The sequence below is a fragment of the Carcharodon carcharias genome, chromosome 21 (genome assembly GCF_017639515.1).
Source record: "Carcharodon carcharias isolate sCarCar2 chromosome 21, sCarCar2.pri, whole genome shotgun sequence".
Lineage (NCBI taxonomy): Eukaryota > Metazoa > Chordata > Chondrichthyes > Lamniformes > Lamnidae > Carcharodon > Carcharodon carcharias.
Genome location: NC_054487.1, coordinates 27,153,878 through 27,172,946, shown reverse-complemented (window position 1 = coordinate 27,172,946; position 19,069 = coordinate 27,153,878). Strand labels below are relative to the sequence as shown.

The following is a 19,069-nucleotide window of genomic DNA, read 5'->3' as shown; positions in this document are numbered from 1 at the left end:
TGTGGGCTTTGTTGGCTGGGCCAGCATTTATTGCCCATTCCTAGTTGCCCTTGAGAAGGTGGTGGTGAGCAGCCTTCTTGAACTGCTGCAGTCCATGTGGTGTTGGTACACCCACAGTGCTGATAAGAAGGGAGTTCCAGCATTTTGACCCAGCAACAGTGAAGGAACAGCAATATATTTCCAAGTCAGGATGGTGAGTGACTTGGAGGGGAACTTCCAGGTCGTGGTGTTCCCATGTGTCTGCTGCCTTTATCCTTCTAGATGGTAGTGATCGTGGGTTTGGAAAGTGCTGCCTAAGGAGGCTTGGTGAGTTCCTGCAGTGCATCTTGTAGATGGTACACACTGCTGCCACTGTGCATTGGTGGTGGAGGGAGTGAATGTTTGTGGATGTGGTGCCAATTAAGCAGGCTGCTTTGTCCTGGATGGTGTCAAGCTTCTTGAATGTTGTTGGAGCTGCACTCATCCCAGCACATGAAGAGTATTCCATCATACTCCTGACTTGTACCTTGTAGATGGTGGAGAGGCTTTGGGGAGTAAGGAGTTGAGTTACTAGCTGTGAGAGTCACTGATCTGCTCTTGTAGCCATAGTGTTTATATGGCTCGTCCAGGTCTTGCTGCATTTGGACATGGACTGCTTCAGTATCTGAGGAGTCGCGAATGGTGCTGAGCATTGTGCAATCATCAGCGAACATCCCCACTGTTGTTGGGTGATAGTGGGAGGGTAACAGGTAGGGGAGTGAGTTTGCAATGTGACATGCACCGTTTTTCAAATCTGACCTTGACCACGCAATTAGTCAATAAATGAGATTCCTCTGAGTGGGAAGAGGATCCTCTCAGGTGGGTGGAGTTCACAATTCGCTGACTAAATGGTCACCCTAATAATTATGAGGCAACTGGATGTCAACATGCTCAGTTGTGTTCCCTCTCAGCAGCAGGTCTCCTCATGTTGGGATCCCAGCAAGGTGTGGAGCTGCCATTCATTCTGTGGCATTTACCATCTGCTGCAGTCAGAGACAGGAATTAAGGGAGAAATGGAGGTGAATGCCTCCAAGGGATATGGGTGGTGCATGGCAGCAAACTCCCAACTGCAAACCTCCATATTCCAAGGCTAACAAGAGCTTGTATGGTAAGTCTTTCTATGATGCCAAAGCAATGGTCTCTCTGTAGAAATCTCGAGGCTAATGGAGGCAAGCTGAACAGTATCGGAGGGAGGGTTCTCACACGTGGCTGTCATCATCCCAGTCAATGTGCACAATCTCCGTGCACAGTCATGTATGAATGGGAGGAGTACTCATATCTGGTCCTCCAGGATGCCCTTCACCTGGAAAGGCTGCCACGTCTATACAGAAGCCAGGCACAAGGCTTAGCGGTGGGCTCTGGCTTTGAGATGGAAGGAGATCTGTAAAGGATATGCTCACTAAATGTATTACTTCAGTGCATTCACAGATCCACTGAGGTGTCAATGATGCAGGTTCCAGGCAATCTAGATGAGGATAAGGAGGGCCTGTCACAGGTTGGCACAGTGCTAGGAGGGGCAACAGCCTGAGCAATAAGAGGCAGGGGCCTCAAGTAGGTCAACATGCTGGTGAGTCCACTGCAATGGTGACTATTGGCCCAACCATGGGTGTATCATAGGCGGGGATCTTATCTACAAATGAGTGAAAGGCAATGCCGGAGTCACCTTTGTATGTCCCGGGATGTGGTTGCTCATATTGTCCAGCTTCTCCATCATGAGCTGCGGCCATAAGGACTTGGAGGGAATCTCATGCCAGTGCCATCAAAGGTCACCATCGCCTTGAACTTCTTTGCCAGTGGATCCTTCAGGGGCTTCATAGGGCACCTGTGCAGCATCTCCTGGTCAGTGACACACAAGTGCATACGGAGGTCACAGATGCCCTCTTCAGAAGAACACACCAATTTGTACAATTCCACCTGGATCCTGAAAGCCAGGCTGCAAGAGCATTGGGACTTACAGCGATCTCAGGTTTCCTGCAAGAGCCTTGAAAGCTCCCTGGCAACAGCCAGTCACATTCATCAATAGATTCCACTCTTTGAGCATGCAGCTGATATCTGATCACAGAAGGCAAATCCTTCATGTTTGTGCTCTGTTCCAGGGAGCTTTCAGGACACATATATTCTGAGTCACTCACAGGTGTCACAGGTTTTGAAGGACTGCGGCGATCGCAGGGCTGGCTCCTCGGGGGTAAGGATACCCCCAGAAGACATGGCTATTGACGCCAGTCCACAGAGTTCTGCTGAAGAGAGGTACAATGCCACACATGCCTCCACCAGCTCCGTGATTGAGCAGACGATAGACCTCCTAAAGATGAGGTTCAGATGTTTGGACTGCTTAGGAGGGGCTCTCTAATACACGCCACAGAATGTGTCCCAGATCATCGTTGTCTGCTGCACCCTCACAACCTAGTGCTACAAAGAGTGGATGTCTTGGCTGAGGGAGACATAGAAGACCGATGAGAACAGTGAAGGAAATGGAACTGATGAGGACCAGGATGTTGCTGAACCACATGGAGAGGCTTTAGCAGGGGAGTAACGTGGCAGATAGGCCTGTGTCAATCTGATAGCTACCAGATTTCAGGCAGAGTGAGCTGCCCACACATTTTTTGGTTTTCTATCTTCTGCCGGCTGGAAGGCCCCAGCACCTTTTTGGTTACAGACATTATTTTTCTCCAATATACCTTGATTTATGATAGCTGAATTAAATTGCACTAGGTACCGTCTGCCCTGCTGTTGGCTTCATGCTTTGAATGCGTCAAACTATTTTAAAATGCAAAGCCCTGGCCCTCCTCCACAGCACTCCGTTCTCCTGCTACTGCAGGCATCTGTAAGTAGAATTGTGAACTCACCCATGGACTCACAAAGTCCATGTCCATTCAACTTGGAAGCAATATCAAATCTAAACTCACCAGGGATGCATTCATGTCACCTTGACACCTGCTCCCAAAGGGGGGCCAACCTGGCAGAGAGCTCTTTCAGGCAGAACCAGATAGTTGGGTCCACAGGGAGGAGCAGCTCGAGAATACCATTAAGCCCCTTGAAATTGTGCCTCCATGCAGTTTGATGAGGAATGATTGTGTTCTAGCCCCCTGCCAATCACCACTCGCTCATCATAAACCCATAACCCTTGACATCTTTATCATGCCGAGAAGTTTCAAGGTAACTTTGTAGTTCATTCACTGAGAGTGCCTCACCTGCACTATGGGCTGCTGAGGTGCAATCACTCTGGACCCTCCAATCGCAGAGACCCCTACAAGTCTCACTCCTAGATGGGCTGAGCATTAGTATGAGACCATGATCCCTCATTGTGTGCACCCCAGCCAAGATAAACTTCTTTCCTGCATGGACACTGCAGAGGCCTGTTAGAGCTGCTCTTGCTTCACATGGACAGTCCTCGGCCAAGTCCAGCACACAAGCCCATTCTATTCTCTCTCTCCTCATGCACTAAGTCCTTGGTCCTTCAATGATGTCCAATGCACTTTGGTTGCAAATCCTTGATGTGGGGTCCACTGCCACCTTCCATAAGGAGATGAGCAGGCCACACGAATCTTCATGTGAGGTCTGACAAAGGCTTCAGATAACTGCAAACACACGTTTTACATCCTACATTCAAATCCCTCTAGCAGTCAAGGCTAATGTGCCTGTTGCCTCCTTATTTGCTGTCTTTACCTGCATGTTAGCTCACAATGACAAATCACCAAAGAAGGCCATTCACAATTGAACATGTCCACCATAGCTTTCTCCAAACATGTAGGGTAGCCTCTGGTTTTCTACTATTAAGACAGTGAAGAGCTTCAGTCTCTCAGCCCTGAAACTGCATATACAGTGTTCATTGTCACTCACAGCAGATTTAATTCCTCTTGAGTAATCGTGGCATCCAACCACATCTGCTCTTAAGGCAACAGCAGCAGGAGACGAAATGGCCTCGATGAACACATTTTCAGAGGTTAGAACATGGTGAGCTGCAAGTAATGGCTTGCATGAGGAGTGGCCAGGCAGCACACTCACAACTGATGGCTAGTGTGTAATTACGTACATGTGACAACTGACAGCAAGATGGAATCCAGAAGACTTCCAAACAGTGCAAGGGAACATATATTTACAAGTGCCAAAACTATATACTATATGTACAGACATGCCACCTGTGTGCCTTCAATAGTTCTTCCTTTTTCTTTTCCTACTGCTATGTCTAGGTGCAGGCCTGACATCCACAGCTGAGGTGGAGGTAGCCTGCTGACTGCTATGCCCTGTTGACTGAGGATTTTGGCAGGCACCCTCTGCTGGCTTGAGGCCTGGAGGTGTCCTGCTAAGGGTCTCCTGCTCAGGTGCAGGTACACTCTCCTCGGCCTGACCTGCTGGAGGCGATGGGGTCTCCGACAGAAGGGAGTGGAGTGGCAAGGCACCCTTGGCATGTCCTGGGTTGAAGCCCCTGGGGCACCTGGCTGGCGCTCCTCCTCCCTGTGTGTGCCCAATGGCACCTCCCTGACTGCTTGAGGAAAAATGGAGTGCAGGTCTGAGCACATATCTAGCAGCCACTGTACATTCTTCTGGACCTGGATCTCCAATGCAGCCACCACCCTTTCCATGAAGGCAGCCTCTCCCTCCCAGCCAGTTCCCCCCAACCCCCAGCAGGCAACCAATCCCTTGCAGCCTCTTCCCCAGCCTCTTCCCCACCCCCGACTCCAGAAGGCAGCCTCTCCCTCACAGCCTTTTCCCCCAATCGGCAGGCAGCCTCAAACCCAACCCCACCCCCAACCCCCCTGCTCTGAGCAGGCAGCCTCTCCCGTGCAGCCTCTCTGCCCCCACCCCCCTGGCAGGCAGCCTCTTCTTGATAGCCTCTCTTCCCCCTGCACCTCCGCGCGCACTCCCCCCCCCCCCAACCACCATCAGACTCATTGCTACCACTCTGGTGTGCAGGCCTCAGGCTGAGAGCTGCCACTCACCTTCCCACTACTCGCTGCTTCTCCAATCACAGACTGTTTCACTCCCAAGGGAGAGAAACCTCCTGTGATTAGAGGAGCAACTCCTTGCAAAATCTGCCACTTCCACTTACCTGTACTTTGAGCCATGGTCCGCAGGCCAGGTAGAAACGCTAGGCAGGCCTGACTCTGTTCTAAACGATCTTATGGCACAAAATGAAGAAAAGCAGAGCACTTCTCTGTGTCCTAGCCAACATTTATCCCTCAATTAACAATAGTAAAACAGTCTATCTGGTCATTTAGTTTCTTGCGATTTGTGAAACCTTCTGTTTATAAAATGGCTGCCATGATTCCCATCGTTACAACAGTGGCTAAGAAGTATTTCATTAGCTGTTAATTCTTTGGGACTTCCTGAAGTTAAGGAAGGTATTACATAAATGCAAGTTTTGTTCTTTCTCTCATTTTTCTCCTTATTTCTTTTTCTCTCTCTTTCTTTCAATTCTTTCCATCGCAATTAGATTTCCCACCCATCTATAGGCAAACTTCAAATTACAGATAGGGAGCTGTAACCAATTGTAAAACAGACTCATCTTGGAAATTCTAAGGGGAGAATCCACCGTCCGTGGTTGACTAAAGATGTTAAGGAAAGCATCAAACTTAAGGAAAAGGCATACAACTCCACAAAGATGAGTCGAAGGACACATGATTGGACAGAATATAAAGAATGGCAGAGAATGACTAAAAGGTTAATCAGGAGAAAGAAATTAGAGTATGAGAGGAAGCTAACTAGAAATGTAAAAATGGATAGCAAGAGTTTCGACAGGTATTTACAAAGGAAAGGAGTAAGTAAAATGAGTGTTGGTCCTCTCGAGAGTGACAGTGAGAAATTAATAGTAGATAATAAGGAAATGGTGGAAGAAATGAACAAATATTTTGCTGCCGTGTTCACTATAGAGGATACAAAAAACATTCCAGTAATAGCTGCAAACCAGGAGGTGAATGGGAGAAAGGAATTTGGTGAAATTGAAATCACTAGGGAAAGGGTCCTGAGCAAAGTAAAGGAGCTGCAGGCTGGCCAATCTTCAGGTCCCAACGGACTCCATCCTAGGGTCTTAAAAGAGATGGCTAATGAGGTAGTCGATGTGCTGGTGTTAATTTTCCAAAATTCGTGAGATTCTAGAAGGATTCCATCAGATTGGAAAGTAGCAAATATAACCCCTCTATTCAAGAAGGGAGGGAGGCAGAAAACAAGAAACTATAGGCCAATTAACTTGACATCTGTCATGGGGAAGTTATTAAAATCAATCATTAAGGAGGTTATAGCTGGGCACTTAGAAGAGCTCAAGGCAATAGGGAAGAGTCAGCATGGTTTTGTGAAAGGAAAATCATGTTTAACCAATTTATTGGAGTTTTTTGAAGGTGTAACATGAGCAGTGGATAATGGGGAGCCTATTGATGTACTGTACTTGGATTTCCAGAAGGAATTTGATAAGGTGCAACATCAAAGATTATTACGGAAAATAAAAGCGCATGGTGTAGGGGGTAACATATTAGCATGGAAAGATGATTGGCTGGCTGGCAAAAAGCAGAGAATATGCATAAATGGGTCTGTGTACTGACAACCAATTACAGATTATCAGTTGGGCTCACAGTGTGGCTCACACACGGGCTAGAAGCTACATATATTCACACACTGGGCCCTGTCCTTTTCACACAGGAGGGCTATTTCCATGCATTGTGCCTTTTTCAACTAAACAAAAGCTTGGGGGACGGCTATTCTCTGGTTCATTCCCCATTGCAATACTTTGACTAATCAGAGTCGACCTGCCTGTTTTGAATTTAATCAAAAGCTTAGCAGTTAACTGCTTCCTGGCACATTCTCCATGGCAACACCTCCACCAATTGTAGCCCACTTGTCAACCAATCAGCACTCTCTTCTCAAGCAGTATAAATTGTTTTTCCCCTTACAATTGGTCTTCTAGTGAATTTTGTCTTGATGAGTGCAAAACTAAAAGCTTCGACAGCATGTCTCTTTTTCAACAATAACTTTATAAATCTCCAATAATTAAGATCTAAAGGATGAGACTCAAAATTTTTAAAACTACATTTTCACTGCCAAACAAGTTGTTAGGCAGAAATTAAGACCAGTTACCTCATTAAAACTTGCATTACATTTGACTGGAAGAGCCCTAACTTTTTCTGGTGTGTTTAGTGCTGATCAATGGGTAGATACCATAACTTCACGTACTTCATATGCTTTAATGTCAAGTCTTGCGCTTAGATACCAGCAGAGCACAGCTTCTGTAGGAGCAGGGAAACTCAGACAGCAATTTCCTGATTTCCATGTTTAACTGTGGCCCAGATCTTCCAGTCAGTGCTGAGGCTGTGACATTTGCTGCTGACCGTGACTGAAAGTACAGCCTTACCTTTTTCCGAAGATACATTTTCCAGCTGAGGGATGCAGCCAACTATAAAGGGAACCACAAGGGGTAGTGGTAGGGGGAAGAAGCACCAAGGTCATGCTCCTTTTGATGTACGCAGCACATGGAGTGCCCCTTAAGGTCCAGCAGTCTGCAGTGTTATGGTTTTTTTTTAATGTTCTTAACCATTTTTAAAAAATATTTTGAATCTTTCAAAGACATTTAGTTGCGTACACATGAAGTTGCTGTCCAATTTACTGCTTAATAACAGTGAGTGCAAACAGCTTCACCGATATTCTTACATCTAATACCGGGCCCTATACCCTGAACTTGCCCAGAAATTTACTCCAGGCAGCATACACCTGTTAGTCATAGGTGTGGGCCTAAGTTAACAGTGATTAACAGTATAAGTTGTATCAGGAAGGACTCAAAATGCATTTAAAAGTAAGCTTGCTGAAAAATTAAAAACCGTAATCCAAAGCCCAATTATAAAATCTCCAGTCCAGTTGCAAAAGTTGGAATGCATCCAAGAACATTTTAATCCCCCAAATAAACAGTTTGACCCTAGAACAGCTATCCTCAGCAGCAGCCCAATAAAAACAATCAAAAATGTTTTAAAAATTAGAAATTGTTATTTATTTCACTGGTCCACACATAAAATAACTGTAAAATGTACTTTACCATTTATTTCATTTGAATTTCATTCTTAAACTAATTTCAAGATGTTTCCACTTCTGATTACATTGCATTAGACATTATACAAACTCATAAAAGCAATTAAATGTCTTTGAAAGATTCAAAATATTTTTAAAAAAATGGTTAAGAACATTAAAAAAAAACCATAACACTGCAGACTGCTGGACCTTACGGGGCACTCCATGTGCTGCGTACATCAAAAGGAGCATGACCTTGGTGCTTCTTCCCCCTACCACTACCCCTTGTGGTTCCCTTTATAGATGGCTGCATCCCTCAGCTGGAAAATGTATCTTCGTAAAAAGGTAAGGCTGTACTTTCAGTCATGGTCAGCAGCAAATGTCACAGCCTCGGCACTGACTGGAAGATCTGGGCCATACTTTATCAAGTTATCAAGTGGCCCTGTTATAATTCTGGCCTTGCTGCTGACCACCACCCCCCCCACCGTCCTCCTCTGCAACGCCCACACGATGGCTCCCTCTTGCCAGCACTCATTTGTGCCTTGGTCTTTCCTTGATCGGAGGCCTTGGGTGAGTGTAGTACAACCAGCAGCCACCATCTCCCCAGTGGCACTGCTGACTACAGAAGAGTTGTCAATGGTGGGACTTGCACCCCCGAGGCCCTTGATCCCAGGGAAGGCCCACAGCTGGCCTGTCAAGTGCCTGAGTGGCACTTAATTTGGTGGGCCTTCCCTATAGGAGGCAATATGAGGCTCCTGCAGCTCTGCGGTCGGTGAGTGAGACCCCTGTCACCTCCATTAAATCTAGCCCATAGTGACTGGTGGAAATCAACTCCGTGAAATTGGAGTAGTTTTTAAAAGTAACACATTTCAAAAGCTTAAAGAACATGGCTTATTCCAAATGAGTGAGATCGAATAGGTCTAGTTTTTGATGATGATCTTACATTTTAAAATTTCTCATGGATCACTGAGTTTATGATACCACTAGAAACCCCCAACTAAATTCAAAATCACTTCCAGGTATGGTCAGACTTAATTCTTACATGCTGATGGGAACATAAAAAGAGCTGTGTTGATTGGAAGCTGAATGTGGCTTATGCGATAAAGCAGCTGGAATTGGTTGTGCAAAATTATGCAGATTATGTGGCAGCATCATTTGTTCTAATTAGATAAATTGAATGTGCTGTTTAGTCATCTAAACATGCTTTCTGTGTTTTGCGGGAAATAGAGAGTTTTCCAAAGAGAGGGAGAAGGCCAAAGCTCGTGGTGATTTTCAAAAGCTAAGGGAGAAACAACAGTTAGAGGAGGATCTCAAAGGCTACCTGGACTGGATTACCCAAGCTGAAGACATAGATCCGGAGAATGAAGATGAAGGAATTGATGAAGATAAACCTAGAAACTGTGAGTGATAACATTTCACTTCCAGATGTAGTAATATTTATATCAAGAGTAGATTTTAATTTTCATCTGTGCAATGCATGGTATCGATTCAGTGTATGGTTATTATTATTTTAGGAAAAATACAGGCTATGAAAAACTTATATGGATGATTCATTTATGTGATGTAGGCTACAAATATTTTGGCAATCTGCCAGTTTGACCATCATTAGCAAAAAACCGCACCTGAGAAATAACACAAAATTTAAATCATAGGGGAGCATTTTCTCCCCGTCGGGTGGGCGGTTTAGGTGACCATTTTCATTGGCCCGCCCAGCGTGTTGTGCACCCGGAAGTGCTGAGCGCTCCCTGTGTGGGCAGGGGGAGGAGGGAGAGTCGGGGCACGTGCGCGAAGAAGTGCAGAAATCTCACTGAGGCATGGAGCTACCTCAGGGAGATTACTTTGCTTATGAAAAATTGAAATTAAAAAAAATTATTCAGACATGTCCCCTAATGTGACAGTGTCACATGAGCTGGGACATGTTAATGAATTTTAATAAAACTTTTTATTACATTTATAAACTTTCATGAAACCTCATCCCGCCTGGGGGCTAGTGCCAAAACTGGGAGAGCTGTCGCACAGACTAGTCAAGCAGACATAGTCATCCTCATAGAATAATATCTTACAGATAATGCCCCAGACACCACCATCACCATCCTTGGGTATATCCTGTCCCACCGGCAGGGCAGACCCACCAGAGGTGGCGGCACCATGGTAGGGAATTGGCCTGAGAGTCTTCACCATTGACTCCAGACCCCATGAAGTCTCATGGCATCAGGTCAAATATAGGCAAGGAAACCTCCTGCTGATTACCACATACTGCCCTCCCTCAGCTGATGAATCAATGCCCCTACATGTTGACCACCACTTGGAGGAAGCACTGAGGATGGCAATGGTGCAGAATGTGCTCTGGATGGGAGACTTCAATGTCTACCACCAAGATTGGCTGGGTAGCACCACTACAGACCAAGCTGGCTGAATCTTAAAGGACCTAGCTGCTAGACTTGGTCCGCGGCAGGTGGTGAGGGAACCAACAAGAGGGAAAAGCATACTTGACTTCATCCTTACCAACCTGCCTGCCGCAGATGCATCTGTCCAAGACAGTATCGGTAGGAGTGACCACTTCACAGTTGTTGTGGAGATGAAGTCCCATCTTCACATTGAGAATACCCTCCATCATGTTGTGTGACAATACCATGTGCTAAATGGGATAGATTTTGAACTGATCTAGCAACTCAAGACTGGGATCCATGAGCATCAGCAGACCATCAGCAGCAGCAGAATTGTACTCGAACAAAATCTGTAACCTCATGGCCTGGCATATCCCCCACTCTACCGTTACCACCAAGCCAGGGGCTCAATCCTGGTTCAATGAAGAATGCAGGAGGGCATGCCAGGAGCAGCACCAGGCATTCCTAAGATTGAGTGAAACTATAACACAGGACTACTTGCATGCCAAACAGTATAAGCAGTAGGTGATAGACAGAGCCAAGCGATCCCACATCCAACAGATCAGATCTAAACTCTGCAGTCCTGCCACATCCAGTCATGAATGATGGTGGACAATTAAACAACTCACTGGAGGAGGCGGCTCCACAAATATCCCCATCCTCAATGATGGGGGAGGGCAGCACATCAGTGCAAAAGATAAGGCTGAAGCATTTACAAAAATCTTCAGCCAGAAGTGCTGAGTAGATGATCCATCTTGGCCTCTTCTGGAGGTCTCCAGCATCACAGATGCCAGTCTTCAGCTAATTTGATTCACTCCACGTGATATCAAGAAACGGCTGAAAGCACAGGATAGTGCAATTGCTATGGGCCCTGACAATATTCTGGCATTAGTACTGAAGACTTGTGCTCCAGAACTTGCCGAGCCCCTAGCTAAGCTGTTGCAGTACAGCTACAACACTGGCATCTACCCGGCTACGTGGAAAATTGCCTAGGTATGTCCTATACACAAGGGGCAGGACAAATCCAACCCAGCCAATTACCGCCCCATCAGTCTGCTCTCGATCATCAGTAAAGTAATGGAAGAGCTCATCAGCAGTGATATCAAGCGGCATTTTCTTAGCCATAACCTGCTCACTGACGCACAGTTTGGGTTACACCAGCTCCAGACCTCATTATAGCCTTGGCTCAAACATGGATCAAAGAGCTGAACTCCCAAGGTGAGGTGAGAGTGACTGCTCTTGACATCAAGGCTGCATTTGACCAAGCATGGCATCAAGGAGCCCTGACAAATCTGGAGTCAATGGGGATCAGGCGTAGAATTCTCCACTGGTTGGAGTCATACCAAGCACAAAGGAAGATGATTGTGGTTGTTAGAGGTCAGTCATCTCAGCTCCAGGACATCACTGCAGGAGTTCCTCAGGATAATACCCTCGGCCCAACCATCTTCAGCTGCTTCAATGACCTTCCTTCCATCATAAGATCAGAAGTGGGGATGTTCGCTGATGATTGCGCAATGATCAGCACCATTTGTGACTCCTTAGCTACTGAAGCAGTCCATGTCCAAATGCAGCAAGACCTGGACAATATCCAGGCTTGGGCTTGCAAGTGGCAAGTAACATTTGTGTTCCACAAGTGCCAGGCAATGACCATCTCCAACAAGTCAGAATCTAACCATCACCTGCAATGCTATCACTGAATCCCCCACTATCAACATCCTTTGGTTTACCATTGACCAGAAACTGAACTGGGCTAACCATATAAATACTGTGGCTAAAAGAGCAGGTCAGAGACTAGGAATCCTGCAACGAGTAACTCACCTCCTGACTCCCCAAGTCTGTCCACCATCTACAAGTCACAAGTCAGGAGTGTGATGGAATACTCCCCACTTGCCTGCATGAATGCAGCTCCCACAACACTCACGATTGATACCATCCAGGACAAAACAGCCTACTTGATTGGCACCCCATCTACAAACATTCACCCCCTACAGTAGCAGCAGTATGTACCATCTACAAGATGAACTGCAGGAATTCACCAATGCTGCTTAGGCAGCATCTTCCAATCCCACAACCACTACCATCTAGAAGGACAAGGGCAGCAGATAGATGGGAACACCATCACCTGGAAGTTCCCCTCCAAATCACTCACCATCCTGACTTGGAAATATATCGCCGTTCCTTCATTGTCGCTGCATCAAAATCCTGGAACTCACCCTAACAGCACTGTGGGTGTACCTACACCCCATGGACTGCAGCTGTTCAAGAAGGCAATTCACCACCACCTTCTCAAGGGCAACTAGGGATAGGCAATAAATGCTGGCCCAGCCAGCGAAGCCCACATCCTGTGAATGAACAAAAAAAAGGTACTGCAACATGTGTTAGTCTGTGTTATCCAAATATGATATTTCTTGATTCCTGCATGTTCCCAGGCTGCAGAAGGATATTTAAGATACCTTTCATTGATAACATGGCAGCATTTTATTGTTTATGCCATGTGTACAAGGCAACAGACTTGATTTTAACATCCGCAAAAAATTGGGGCAGGATTTTGCCATCCCACCCACCACTGAAAAAGTTTGAATTGGCTGGAGGTGGGCCTTCTGTCTCTCATTCTGGTGGAAGTCCCACCTCAATGAGCTGATGGCCACAGCTCTGTAGTCCTGGCAGCACCACCAGAAGCAGTGGTCACTGCTGGAATTACAGGCAATCCCCAGATTCTAAGTGCCAGAAGCCCCAGGACACCGGGACGTGTAGGGGCCGTGAGGCTGGGATGGCGGGAGGCCGTGGAGAGGGGTGGGGGAGTGTGGTAGGGAGCACTTGGTTGGGGGAGGGAGACCTTGGGATGGGACTACTGAGCAAGGTACCCCACAGACCTTCCCTGCCCAAGGCTCAAGCTAACTTGCCAGGTTTCCTCCTGCCCCTGACGTCCTCCCACCACTCCAGTATTGGGGTTTTTTACAGACTCCCCCCAAGAGCAAACAAGCCGGCAGGGGCTCCTAACAACCTGTCCCTGAGTTTAGATTGTGTTAGAGGTTAAAATTTTAGGAACTTTAAACCTAACTTCAGCCAGCCATTTCAGGGCTTAATGGAGTTTATTAGATAAGTGGTGGATAGCCAACCTGTTCCCACTGTGTGGATTGGCAATTCATGTATTTTAAATGAGGCTGTCAACCTTTGACACAACCTGTTTTACAGGTGTAATTGTGGCCTCCCAGGTTTTCTAGGCCAATGGAAACCTGGTAGCTTCAGGGTGATAAGGAGACCTTCGGGGGAAGAAAGTGCTTCCATCTGGCCCTCCCAGATTCCCCATATCAAATTCTGCTCCTGTACAAAGATCCCGAAAATTGGGCTGCAGAACCACCCACCACTGATTGGACTCACCCCTGAGGCCAGGAATCAGCCACACCTTCCAGGATCAGACATGCCCCCTGGGATCAGGGATCAGACACACTCTCGCACACCCCATTCCTATGGATCATGAATCGGACCTACCTGATTCTGCAAAATGCTCCCCATTTGACTCAAAACTCAGTTTGTCAATCAGGCTACTTCCAGGCAAAGAAGCAGCAAAGAATGAAGGGTACATGCAATGGAGTTAAAACTCCATAGCATGTGGGAAAAACTGGGCTTACAGGCTTCCAATTTGAAACTTGTCCCTGTCAATATTTAGACTAATGTGTACATTCTAACACACAGTCATGTTCCTGAAGACTATTTTATAAGAAGGGTGAAGTGTTCATTGCACTTGTTTATATAAATTCTTTGGAAATTGTTGAAAGAGAAGGGAATATATGTGCATTTTGTTTCCATTCACAAGAGGACCAATGTTCAGACAACTAAAGCTGTTAAGTAGAAACACCTATTTTGAGGATTTATTACTTGCTGATATTAATTTTTATATTATATTGAAAACCCCTGAAAAGGTGATGGTGGGCCTTCTTCCTGGACTCCTCGGTTTATGTGATGTTCTTTGTAGATGTAACCAAATGATTTCCTAGACCACGACTTAAGGCAGTTTAGAGTCAAGTATGTTGATGTGGGACTCGAGTCAAATAACCATTAAGCTGCAGTGTCCAATTTGCTAAAGGCTTCTATTTCTAAAGTATCTATCAAGATGCTTTTGAAAGCAATGGTCAGGAATAATTTCAATGTTTGTTCAAATTGCATTTGAAGCATCTATAATTTATATATTTCAATGTGTGACATGCTTATGGAACATGTTTGATTTGTCAGACTATCACCTCTCAGCTTGATAAATAATATATATATAAAATATAACATTATATATATAAGTAGTGGACTTGATGTCTGTTAACTCTTATCCAGCAATCCAACATTTGCACTTATGGACAAAATTGATCTCTTCAGTTTTACACTGCACATTTGTTTTGATGGTTAAAACATTAAGTAACTTTGAAGTAAAATTTGTGTATTTGCTTACAGTAAAACCATTTTATTTCAATGCAGATTCTTTTGAAGGAATAGTGAATTTAAATTCCTTTTTTTTGAAATTGTGCCCTTATAAAAAAGTGAAGCATGTATAATGTTTTTTATATATATATATATATATATATAGTATTTATCAAGCTGAGAGGTGATAGTCTGACAAATCAAACATTTTCCATTTTTGATACCTTGAGCCAGATTTTCCTGAAGTGGGAATTGGGAGGTGGGACTGATCCCAGCTCATATTTCATCTCCATTGCCAGCATGCTAGGTGGCAGGATTCTCATGGGCTTGGAGTCTCAATGACCCTAGACACAGGTCTGTTGCTCAAATAGTGACTGGGGTGGGGGTTGGTGGGGGGAATGAATGGAGGCGGGATACCAGAGAAGCCTGCCATATTCTGTACCAAATCAGCAGCCATTCTTGTGGCTGCCACCTGTGTGTGGTTTTAAAAAGTAAGAGGATCTTTATCTTCAAAGAGGCCAGGGCAACTGGAAGCTGGGGCAAGGGGGTAAGGTAGCAAAAGGTTGGTTATTAAAATTTCATTGCTGCTCAATTTTTTTTTTTGTCCAAACTTGCACTTTTTTCCCATCAAATAGAACTGTTTCAGCACTACCACCCCTGCCAGGCTGGAGCTGGTCAGCTTCCTGGAGTTCCTAACAGTTGTCTGCCCCATGAAAATCTCAAAGTTGGAAGGCAAGCTCTTAACAAGCTCCCTAATGACCTCAACAATCCCAATCAACATTCTGGAGGTTACCATTAATCAGAAACTGAACTGGACAAGCCACATAAAGACTGTGGCTGCAAGAGCATGTCAGAGGCTGGGAATTCTGCTGTGACTGTTTTACAACATCATCAGATATAGTCATCATCAGACTTGTAATTCCAGATTTTTATTGAACTCAGATTTTATTATCTGCTGTGGTGGGGTTTGAACATAGGTGCCAGGAGCATTACGCAGGGTCTCTGGAACACTAGTCCAGTGTCAGTACCACTACACCATCACCATTTGGTGCAATTCTGCTGCGACTAACTCACCTCCTGACTCCCCAAAGCCCCTCCACCATTTACAAGGCACAAGACAATTTGCTGAGAAGACAAGCACTGTGCTTGTGCACACTGTATCTTATTGCATGAACAATATGCAAGCTCCATTACACTTGATGGTGCTGGAGGCAGTGTTATCCAGTCTATGACAAGTACATAATTTTCTAGTTTCTAGTATGGTTCTTTGGAGATGGGATTTCTGGCATGTTCTGAAGACATCGCCAGTGCATTGTGGACTGGTAATTGGTACACTATATATGCATGCACAATGAACCTTTGGTGGAAAGCATTTCTCTGCATAAATTCCAGTCCTGAACATTTGACAGCTGGCCTGGTTTATATCTCTATATTCAACCTGCCCATAAAATTCAGCTAGTTCTTCATATAGAGATTGCAAAACAGCAACGATGCCCTTAAATTCTCAAATGTTGTACAGTGCTCTTTGCTGATGATCATTTCTTTCACTGATTTCACCTTCCCCATTCCATTCAGAGCACTCACTGAATGGCATCCTAGTAAACAGTGAAACCCATGAGGGCAGCAAAATGTGATGAACACCATTTGTATGCATATGTTTCCTCTTCCTGTGTGAAAGTAGAGCTTATAGCATTAATGCTGCTGTAGAATGCCAAGTACAGTACAAAGACACCAGTGTCAGGGCTGTTTATGATGACGTTCTTACTGGAACTGGTTGAAAATGCACCGTGAAGCAGTAAGCATGTGTTGGCTTCTTCTTGGTTGAAGAACAGTGGTAGGATTAGTATCATCTCCAGATCTATTTTGCTGACATTCTAATGACGAGCATGCCACTCACTTCCATGTCCAACAAAGAGTGTTATGTCATCAATGATCTCTGTTGCAGATTTAAACTATCTTTCATAGAGTAGCTGGAGTAGATTTTCCTTGTTGTCACTGCAAGCCAGAAATTTTGTCAGTTGCTTTGGGATTTTCTGGTCAGGATAGAAAATGTTGGTGATTTGTGTTCCTCCAACTGACTTCTGCCTCCTTTAAGCACTCTTGCTATTGGTCTTGTATCTCTCTGGAACAAAGTGGATCACTCTTGACTTATCCATCCTTGCCTGTCTCACAAGAACTCTCTGTACTTGGTCAGCGAACTGTTCAAATGTTGATTGGGGTTTCATGTCTTGAATCAGTGCCATAGCATCCCATTTGTACCACTTTGGATCACATCAATGAAAGACTAACCCCTCAAGAAGTGTAAGAATGTTTCTTTGTTTGTCTTGATGAGGGATCCATTATTAGCTAGAGGCAAGAGTAACATTTCCAATGTATGAACCAGCATCTCATCAATGACCACTTCTTACTGTTTCAACAACGAATACTCTAGCAAATAAGTTTTGACCTGCTTTCAGAGAAATCTCCTTACCCTTTACTTTGGTTACCGTACATTCTCCTGTGTCCTTGAAAGTCTTCAGTTTCATCTTCTTGACAGAGTCATGAAAGTTGACATCTTGATATTGTAGTCATTTCTGACAAAAAAATATTAATGTTTTCTCTACCTTTTCCTTGGCCTCCATATGGTCTTTGACTACAGGTGTGGTGCAACTTGGCCTGCTGTGATGTGATACAACTGATTTGCCTCCAAAGAAGGATCAAAAGTATTAACCATGTATTGAATGGTGTCCATGATATTCCTCGTATCCTTTTCATCACGTTCCCTTTATTGGACATGGAAGTGAGTGGCATGCTCTTCATCAGAATGTCAGCAAAATAGATCTGGAGATGATACTAATCCTACCACTGGTCTTCAACCAAGAAGAAGCCAACACATGCTTACTGCTTCATGGTGCATTTTCAACCAGTTCCAGTAAGAACGTCATCATAAACAGCCCTGACACTGGTGTCTTTGTACTGTACTTGGCATTCTACAGCAGCATTATTGCTATAAGCTCTACTTTCACACAGGAAGAGGAAACATATGCATACAAATGATGTTCGTCACATTTGGCTGCCCTCATGGGTTTCACTGTTTACTAGGATGCCATTCAGTGAGTGCTCTGAATGGAATGGAGAAGGTGAGATCAGTGCAAGTACTGATCATCAGCAAAGAGCACGTTCTTGTCTTCTGCAAGTCAATGCAGGATTGTTTTGACATTTTGTGACTAGCTGTCCCTTGACAGTTTTGTTTATAGCAACCCTCTCAAGTTGCGACAAGGCACACCTTTGTACAGCTCCCTTATTGAGAGTGTACGCTGTCAAGCCTTGTTTTATCTTGGAGTCACAGTTGCCCATCTGTTCAATAACTTGATAACATGTACTCTTGTTGTCTCTGGACAACAAATTCTCCTGGTTGTAACTCTGCACTGGCATCAGGATGGCTTTCTTTCAAATTGCACCTTTCAAGCCAACATACTGAAAGATTCAACCATAAACAAAGAACCATGGTAGCATAAAGCTTGCTATCCTGGTTTCTGTAATGAATTGTAACAATTCTTCTACCGTATTGATGTAATTGCTCAAGAACTGAAAAGTCATGTTGTTTTTGCTATTATTAACAAAGTTGTAGCAACTAATGAATGTCTAGCATCTCTTGGAGTTGAGGATGTCATCAAAATCATCATTTGGGGAACGCAGTCAGAAGTTCAACTGCTAGATTTTGTTAGGTCTTTCCCATCATCTGGTAGTGTTTTTTTTTGTTCATTCACAGGATATGGGCATTGCTGGCTAGGCTAGCATTTAGGCCCATCCATAATTGCCCTTGAGAAGGTGGTGAGCCGTGTCAAATTAATCATGTCAACTGAATTTCTGTAGTGCTTCACATGCAAGATTTTTTTTAATATTCATTCTTTCATGGGATGTGGATGCCCTTGGCTAGGCCAGCATTTATTTCCCGTCCTTAATTTCCCTTCAGAAAGCGGTGAGTCGCCTTCTTGAACCACTGCATTCCATGTGGTGTATGTACACCCACAGTGCTTTTATAAGGGAGTTCCAGGTTTTTGAACCAGCGACAGCGAAGGAATGGCAATACAGTTCCAAGTCAGGATGGTGTATGGCTTGGAGGGGAACTTGAAGGTGGTGGTGTTCCCTTGCATCTGCTGCCCTTGGCATTCTTGGTAGTAGAGATCACGGCCTGAAAGGTGCTGTTGAAGGAACCTTAGTGAGTTGCTAGAATGCATTTTGTAGATGGTGCACCGTGCTGCCACTGTGTGTTGGTGGTGGAG

The 19,069-nt window shown here is 44.9% G+C and overlaps 1 protein-coding gene across 1 annotated transcript in view; it reads left to right on the top strand.

Annotated features, from left to right (window-relative positions):
- cacna1c (calcium channel, voltage-dependent, L type, alpha 1C subunit) overlaps positions 1-19,069 on the top strand; it is a 1,373,114-nt gene that overhangs the window by 750,937 nt on the left and 603,108 nt on the right. The window contains exon 9 of the mRNA XM_041215565.1: positions 9,235-9,407. Coding sequence (XP_041071499.1) covers positions 9,235-9,407 — 173 coding nt within the window. The remainder of the gene's footprint in view (positions 1-9,234; positions 9,408-19,069) is intronic.